General features: G+C 46.9%; 1 protein-coding gene across 3 annotated transcripts in view; it reads left to right on the plus strand.

Moving 5' to 3' along the window:
• The first annotated feature begins 7,335 nt into the window (after positions 1-7,335).
• tpcn3 (two pore segment channel 3) overlaps positions 7,336-8,939 on the plus strand; it is a 26,855-nt gene continuing 25,251 nt past the window's right edge. For all 3 annotated transcript variants that reach the window (XM_008297309.1, XM_008297310.1, XM_008297311.1), the window contains exon 1: positions 7,336-7,665. In XM_008297309.1, the coding sequence (XP_008295531.1) occupies positions 7,576-7,665 (90 nt within the window). In that variant the 5' untranslated portion in view covers positions 7,336-7,575. The remainder of the gene's footprint in view (positions 7,666-8,939) is intronic.

Consider the following 8,939-nt stretch of genomic DNA (forward strand, 5'->3'; position numbering starts at 1 on the left):
GACTGAGTCAGTTCATGGTGAAGGAGGAACACGTCCCACAGGCAGCTTCCTGATGGGTTTTACAGGCTCTGGACAACAGAGTGCACATGTGGTTCGGTAGCATTCAGTCAGTTTGAATCCAGTTCTGAATCAGTTTATAGACCTTTCTTTGAATTCCTCACCTCATCTCTTTTACATAATTTTTTTTTACCTCCCGCAAAAATGTGTTTATCTAATGTCAGTTTAACCTTCAGGCAGAAAACTAAAGTGCTGCCCCAATACAACAGTTAAGACACTGATGCTGATGCTGATGAGCTGGAGGTTTTCTGCTCTACAGCAGAGGGAGCATGGTGGACAACAAACTGTTGCTCTGCAGTGGCGGCTGCCGAACGTGTTTGGTGGGCGGCAGTCTGCAAATAACTTTTTATTTAAATTAGAATATGAGGAACATCAACTATTTACAGGAATGTACATGTTCTACCTCTGGAGGATGTTCTAGTCCTAGTCTAATTTAACATCATTCAGACCGACCAGAACTAAACTTCAGAACCATTCATCAGACTTTCATCAGTAGTTACAGGATCTGTGCAAACTCACAACACACGACAGAAATAATGAAAAAGCACTGTTCAGGGCTCCAGACGAACTCTGTCACTGGCAGCACCGGTACGACCCACTTCCTCATTGTGTCCCACCTCCCAGCTGGTCAAAGGCAGAACATGTGACTGGCTGAACATGTTCTTATGGATAGAGGATTTCCTGACGCTCCCTGAACGCCCCACACAGCAGGCTGGTAGCTGCTGCTGGTGGCTGTGCTGCTCTGATAAAAAATGACTGTAAACATAAAGTGGGCGTTCTGATGTCAGATTTGTCCGACGTTAAACCGGGTTACATGCATTCTACACGCCGTCAAAAACAGCGATGCAAGACCTCATTTTTAGGTGTAAATCCTGCGGTGCACCAAAGTTTTTGAAGTCCTACTTTCCACCCTGTGGTGAACAGCAGCTTCCTGTGGCGGCTCCAGCGACACTCATTCAGCTTCATGACCATCAGGCTCATCAGTTCACACTCACAAGAAAAGAAGGTCGCAGATGCAGTCTGGAGCTATTTCAACAGACAACTGGCTCTTCTCTCTCTCTCTCTGCTAACTTCTCTGACTGTTCGGTTTAGTCACTCGTCTCTGTGGCCGAGGTCACATGATCACGAACAGCCTTTCCAGCTACATACACACTGATGAGGCCGCGCCGCATCCAGGAAGTGCAGAATTAGTCAACACGCAGTAAAGACTGATATTAAATCTGTTAATACTGCAAATGTTGTTATGGCTAAAGAATAAGAATGTTTTTATTAATGTTGTCATTGTTTAGTTATGATCACTTCAAACTGAATATTGTATTTGAGAACTACTTTTTATCTGGTCGTGAGCAGTGGGGCGGCGTATCGACCAGCCGCCACTGGCTGTACGTATGTAAGAAGTTCATTGCTCTGGATGCCGTACCTCTGAACCAGATCTGAACATCTAACCAGTGTACTGGAGTGAAAAATGTGCTTGAAATGTGTAACACCGTGAACAGCCCATGTGCAGAAAGTCAGTGTTTTTTACTTAAAAGATTGGATTGTTCCAGACGAGCTGGAAGTCGTTGGGCCAAGTATGGACTCTGTGATGTGACATTTCCACCAAGCGGTCAGAGATGAAGCTACTGTCACTGCTTTGAAGCTGGTGTTGTTCCAAAGACTGGCTGAGAAACATGTGAGAAGATGATGTCTTTGTGAAGTGCTTGTTCAGTATCTGCCCTTACGGTGTCTGAGTGAGCGGGGCAGGTCCATTGGTGTAGGCGCTGTATCTGCTCTGTGAGGAATTGTGGAAATGTGGCGCCTCTTATCCTCCTCAGGACTTGGATTTTTGTGAAGTGGTGAGTTTTATTTTTCCAATAAAATTGAGTGATAATGGAGTCATGTGGGATGAGTTGGAATCATTGAACATAAATCATTTATTTTTTGGTAAAACATTCATTTTGATGAAAGCTATTCTGCCCATAAAGAGTGGTCGGTTGATCCTGACATGCCCTCCGCCTTTGGCTCCACCTAGTGGAGCACTTTTGGTTTTGCTTCATCTTTTCCTGTGTAACAAGCCGGAGGGACAGTGACCAGGTGCTGTGAGGTGCTATCAGCCGATTGGTCCAGCTGTGGCGAGGCGTGGCTTGCCATTCACTCTCAGACCTTCATGCAGTATTTAAGACGCCAGCAGCCACAAGTCGACGCCGGATCGTTGTAAAACCGTGTTAGTCTCGTTCTCCTTTGCATGCTCTGCTTGGTACTTTGATTCCTGTTCTCACTCTATTCTCCTGTGCTTCAGTGTCGCCTCATTCTCCCCCAACCCCTCATCCACTCTTCGTTCATGTTTCCCCTCCGTTGGACTCCTCAGGCTCCAGCCCTCCATGTCCTCTGTGTCCCTCTGCTGAAGACACCTGGTCCACCTCCGGCTCCCCCTCACTTGTTCTCGTCTCTCACCTACTCGGTTGGTACTAGTATTTGATAGGTTAGTATTTGTGTGGTAAGTTTTTGATTTAATCGTAAGTATAGTTTGTTGTCCTTTAGAGGACGTTTTGGTAATACTCTAGTTGTATCTGTTAGCTGAAGCTTATGTCATCGGTCCCTTTGGGAACCTGAGTTTGTCGTTTTGAATCATTGTTTGTCAAATAAATTGTGTTTCTTTGATTCTGCGTTATGTGGTTGTGTCTTTTGACTGCGCCTGAGCCTTTGCTCGCCAAACCGTGACAGATCCAGCGCTGTAGGGCTTCCTCAGTGGTTGCTAGTAGTGGTGTAAAGTTGAACCAGAACAGCTCTGACAGCCTGGGGAGAATTAATCACTAAGAACTATGAAGGCTTGTTCCAGTTGATGGCCTCAGTAGTGACAACTGTGTCTTTGATGGATGACTTTGGATCTTGTAAGAAGAGCAGAATATCGTCTGCATACAACAAAATCTTGTGCTGTGTTTTCAAAGTATTAACACCTTTGAAAAGTGCATTAAATTGAATGGCCTATGAGTGTTGTTGGCTGCTTGCCTTTCTTTAATAAAACCTGTCTGAGCTGGAGGAATGATGTGAGGTCATGCTGTTTCTAATCTGTGAGCTGAGGCTTTACTGATAGTTTTTATGTCCACATTAATGAGAGAGACTGGGCGGTAATTTGAGGGGTGTTGGGTCTTTACTGGGTTTAGGGAGTAATGGGATCAAAGCTGTGTTTAAGTTCTTGTTTTTATTCTTTTTATCAACGGAGAATGAAATTATTTTAGTAGTACGGCTTTCCCTGTTTCCCAACGTATGCCGACCCCTCCATGCCACTAGGCTTCTGTTGCGGTGTCCAAACACAGACTAAAATACATAAAGCGACATTCTCATAACAGGAACTGTGACTCCTTCAGCCTGCAGAAGTACTGCAGCCCACCGACACAACAGCCAGCTTGAAGAGCAGGTGACAAAGTTCCCCCTGTTCCCTCCAACCTGCTCAGAGTTCTGCTGAGATCACCGGAGAGGAACAGATTCAGCTGGCAGAGCAGCTCTGCACCTACAGTCAGCTCCATAAATATGTGGACATTTATTTCAAATCCATGTGGTGGTGCACGGAGCCAAAATGCTGAAAATGGTGTCAGACTATCGAGATGTGCTTCAAGAGCAGACTTTCAGCTTCAACTATTTACACCTGAATCAGGTGAACGGTGTAGGAACTACAACACATCTTATATGTGCCCTCCATCTTTTTAGGGAACCAAAAGTTATTGCAGAAACTAAAATAATCATAAATCAAATGGTCACTTTTAGTATTTGGTTGCAAATCGTTTGCAGTCACTGACAGCCTGAAGCCTGGAACCCACAGACATCAGCAGATGCTGGGTTTGGTCCTGGTGATGCTCTGCCAGGATCCACTGCTGCTGTCTGCACTTCCTGCTGCTTCTTGGGGCACCTTCCCTTCAGTTCTGTCTTCAGCAAAAGAAATGCCTGCTCAGCTGGATTCAGGTCAGGTGACTGACTTGGCCGTTGCAGAACATCCCACTTCTTTACCTTAAAGAACTCTTTGGTTGCTTTCGCAGTAGCTTCAAGTCGTTCTCCATCTGCACCGTGAAGCACCGTCCAATGAGTTCTGAAGCCTTTGGCTCCACATCAGTCACTTCATCAATAAATATAAGAACCAGTTCCATGGCAGCCATACATGCCCACCCATCACACTACCCACCATGCCTCACTGAGGAGCTGCTATGCTTTGGACCTGGAGCAGCTCCTTCCCTTCTCCATTCTCTGCTCTTCCCATCATTCTGGTACAAGTTGATCTCTGTCATCTGTCCGTAGGATGTTGCTGCACAGGCTCTTTTAGATGTTTCTTGAGCTCCACCAGTGGTTTACACCTTGTGGTGAACCCTCTGTATTCACTCTGGTGAAGTCTTCTCTTGATCGTTGACTTGGACACCGATACTGCGACCTCCTGGAGACTGTTCTTGACCTGGCCAGCTGGTCTAAAGGGGTTTTCTTGACCAGGGAAAGGATTCTGCTTCATCATCTAACTGGAGCTGCTACATGTAGACAGACAGGATGCACCTAGTTTCTGTCTCGTTGTATTTTATCTATTTATATTGTTTTGTTCAGAGGACACAAGTCTGCTTCACTTTTGTTGCTCTGGATGGATTTCCTGATTAAGGACCTACAAGCATGTTGTCCTCTTTCTAAACCACCACGGATGAAGATCTGAACTGATAAAAATGTGAATCTTCTATTTCAAACACTGGAGACCACGAACAGGCCCGTTGTTAGCTGCCTGCTCAGCCCTCACTGACATGACCACAGGGTCAACCAGAAACAAGCCCTCAGAGCCGCCAACCAATGAACTGATTGGTCAACAAGAAACAGAAGGTCTGACAGCAAGACTCATCATTTATCATGTTGGAAGTCAAACAGTTGGGAGACAGGAGTCAGGACGTAACTATGACAACCAACTAAACAACAAGCGACGTTTATATCGAGTGTCTGAAGGCTGGTCATGTTCTGACATTCACGGAGCTCAACTTCTCCATGTGGGTGTAGCGATGGCTTCTCCACTGCGCTGTCTGATGATCTGTTTGGAGGCGATCTCCGTTGATAGACGATAAAAAACGTTCACAGAATCTGCTGTCAGTTGCCGACTTGTACAGCTGCAGAAACTAAACGGCAGAACAACCCTGACCCTCAGAAGTGAAGTCATGTGCACTAGAGAACACACAGCAGCAGCAGCAGCAGCAGGCTCGCCTCGCTGCCACATGAACAACAGGCAGAGGACAGGCGGGAAAAGCCATTTACAGGCCACGGCGGGCGACCGGCAGCATCCGTGGGGTAAAGTGAAGATTCCACAGCACAACAGGCCAGAGTTTGTGTGATTCTAAAACTAAAAGTAACAACAATAAAATAACAGTAAATTACTATATATATATATGTATATGTATATGGCACATTATGCATGACTAATATAACCATACATGTTCATCTGACATCATCCTGTCAGTCCATACAGGCTGCCTGTAGTCATAGCAACCAGGTGAACGCCATCCAATAGAAAGACGGACTGATATGACGCTAATTAGTCTGGAGCAGTTATTTAATTACTGATTGATTTGCTGAAGCTTCATAACAATGAGTCACGTGACCTGACAGCGGGCCGAGCAGCTGCTGGAGCTGCTCAGAACCGGACTCTTCCTTCAGCACCAACAGAACCCTCCTCCTGCCTGGATCTCGGCTCCGCGTCTTCGGGTCGCTCCGTCCGTTTCCGTTATCCTGCCGCTGAGTCACGTGACGCCTCGTGCTGCCTTCAGGTCTCCAAGAAATGTGAGGGAAAAAAATCCAGGTTACAAAAACACATGAAGAGAAAGATCCTGTGGTCCAGTAAGAAGAAGACAGAGAAGAAATAACTAGAAATAATGTGAAATAATGAAGAATAGAGACAGAGAGCTGCAGCGACCAGGCCTGTGACTTTTCATTGACCGGTTGTTTCTGTCAGGACTAAATGCAAAATATTCAACATGTTCTGGTTCCAGGTGTTTTCCAGGTGTTTTCCAGGTGTTTTCCAGGTCCTTGTTTGCTTTTTTCATGCATACATTGTATTTCTTAAACTTTCCTTGCTTTTAACATCCTTTTTTTCTTCTTCTTTAAAATAAAACATGCATCTACTACACAGCTCTACATTAGATGAAAACTTTGAAATGCAGCTATTTTAAATCTAAATAATAATTTTAGTTTATTTATTTTCTAGTTTACACAGTACTGGATACACTAAGGCTGGATACCCAGAAAGCGGCATAACAACAACTAGAATTAAATTAAAAGTTTGAATACTGAGGTCACAGCTCTACCGTATTATTCATTATGTGAATTAACCTGAGAAATAAAGTCAGGTCGTCAAACACAGCTCGCTAACCACCGAGACACCTGCAGCCTCACATTTGTATAATCTAAGCAGATGTGTGTGAGCAGTTCAGGTACTTGACACTGTTGTATATTGTCTCATATAAACACACTAATTTAAAAATGAAGGTTAAGACGCTGGCGCAGTGGTTAGCACCGTGGCCTCGCAGCTAGAAGGTCGCCGGTTGGCGTCCCGGTGAGGACACCCGGGATCTTCCTGCGTGGAGTCTCCATGTTCTCCCCGTGCAGCATGGGTTCTCTCCAGGTTCTCCGGCTTCCTCCCACAGTCCAGAAACATGCTGAGGTTAATTGGTGATTGTAAATTGTCCGTAGGTGTGAATGTGAGTGTGCTTGGTTGTCTGTCTCTAAGTGTAGCCCTGTGATAGACTGGTTACCTGTCCAGGTGAACCTGCCTTCACCCTGAGTCAGATGGGATAGACTCCAGGCCCCCCATGACCCTGGTGAGGATTAAGCGGTGTATAGAAAATGGTTAAGACCCTACAAGACATTTAGGTGCAGGTGGAGAGGAGTGACTCCCTCTGAGCCCAGCAGAACCAGGCTCAGAGAAGGTGACACCTGTGTGGACGGGTCAGGGTGAGCAACCAGAAAACAGGATCACTGGTCCGGTTGGTGGAACCAGCAGCAGCAGATCAGACCTGGCACCCAGACACAGAGATGAGGAGATGAGCAGCACATGGTTCAGAGAGCTGAGCTCGGATCAGTCCTTCAGTTTAAACGTTCATTTGCTTGTTTGTGGGGAATGTTAGTTCATATTTATCTCTGTTCACATCTCCGAGTTGACAGCTTTTGCTTTAAAGGTTCACACGCTCGTCACCACCTCTCGACCTCCTTTCAGACCATATTTCCGCGGTTACGTGAACGCAGCAGCAGCAGCGGCTATAAAGTAGGACAGCCCGCCGCCCGGTCCGCACTCTGCTCAGGATGGAGGCGGTCTGAGGCTCGGAGCTCACAGCAAACATCTGATGAGTGTCCCGGGAGATGGACGCTGTGTGCTGACGTCTACAACAAGCTGCAGGAATAAAGACTAGCTGGACCGGTTCCTGCTCCACCACAAACACTCGGACTCGACATCTGCTGCTGGAAGGAGGAGGTCGACTTTCCGAAGCGCTGAAAAAGTTTTGGGAAGAGTTGCGTCGGACGCGCTGAGAGATGTCGGAGCCAGAGAAGAGCGAGAACATTCCTGATGAGTCTGCAGTGAAGGAAATCCCGAACGGAGGGAATCCTGCGAAAAGCAAAGAGGTGAGGGCGGGAGGGACTCAGCTGGGCTCTGCTCAGGCTTCAGGTCCAGCTCACCGTAGTGTCAGCAGACGGGTTCGTAGGGTTCGGGTTGTCCAAACTACAGCAGATGGGTTGGTAGGGTTAGAGTTTGTCAAAAGGACAGCAGAGACAGGGGCTCTTAGACGGGGAGTCGTAGACAGGGACTCGTAGGGACTCGTAGATCGGGACCTGTAGACAGGGACTCGTAGATCGGGACCTGTAGACAGGGACTCGTAGATCGGGACCTGTAGACAGGGACTCGTAGACGGGGACTCTGCAGCTCATAAAGGCCTACATAGTACATGAAGACTTGACGTGTCACCAGGTGTCTGAGGTGGAGACACTCGGGGAGCTGAGCAGGTGACTTGTTTTATTTGAAGGCGTCTCAGTGATTGGCTGGAACACAGGTGAATGATTAACGTGCAGCTGATCCGTTTACGTCGTCCACAGAGCTGCTCAGCTCCTTCACCATGTGGTGGTCCAACAGGACCTCAGCCAGTTAGCGTGTGAACGGTCCCCTCATGTGTCAGGTTGAGCTGTTACCTGGTGAGTCATTCAGGTCTGGATAAACTGCTCACTCCTGCTCTGTTCTACACTGCAGAGCAAAGGTGTTGTTGGACCAGTCTTTAGACTGTAATCTGGTATTTTCACCATTTTCAGTTTGTTTCAGAGTAAAGTGAATATAAAATGTGAGGCGCTGTGAGATCATCCCACTGTCTCTCCAGATGACCTCCACTGTGAGAGCAGGACATCCAGACCAGAGGTCCTCCAGCAGCGTGAGCTGGAACTCCTCTGATATGTGATGATTTCTAGCTTTCATGTGCCGAGCAACACGACCACTGAGCTGGACCGGGTTGAGCTACCAGCTGGGTGTTAGTGCTCATTGAGTTTGTAATAATAAGTTTACTGAGTAGTGATCTGGGTCCTTTAAGAAGTCCAGGACGGGAGGTGAAGAGCACAGCACTTCATATGGAGAACACTACAGTCAGAGCACATCAGCTTCCTGTAAGTGAGACACTCGGCACTGAGCAGTGCTTCGGGTCCACAAACCCACATCACTGACGCTAAATATGAAACGATCTGAGCTGCTTCCTTTGAAGTCAGTGTTGTCAGCGGTGGTGCTGAGGTTCTACAGTCGACCCAGCTGCAGATGTGAGTACCATGTTCAGCCCCCCCTCAGAGGCTCCCTTCATGTTACGGTGTGTTTGCAGTGTTGTTGATTTTAAGTTATTTAGATTAGATTAGAGTAGATTAGA

The sequence above is a fragment of the Stegastes partitus genome, unplaced genomic scaffold (assembly GCF_000690725.1).
Source record: "Stegastes partitus isolate 25-593 unplaced genomic scaffold, Stegastes_partitus-1.0.2 Scaffold1208, whole genome shotgun sequence".
NCBI classification, from domain to species: domain Eukaryota; kingdom Metazoa; phylum Chordata; class Actinopteri; family Pomacentridae; genus Stegastes; species Stegastes partitus.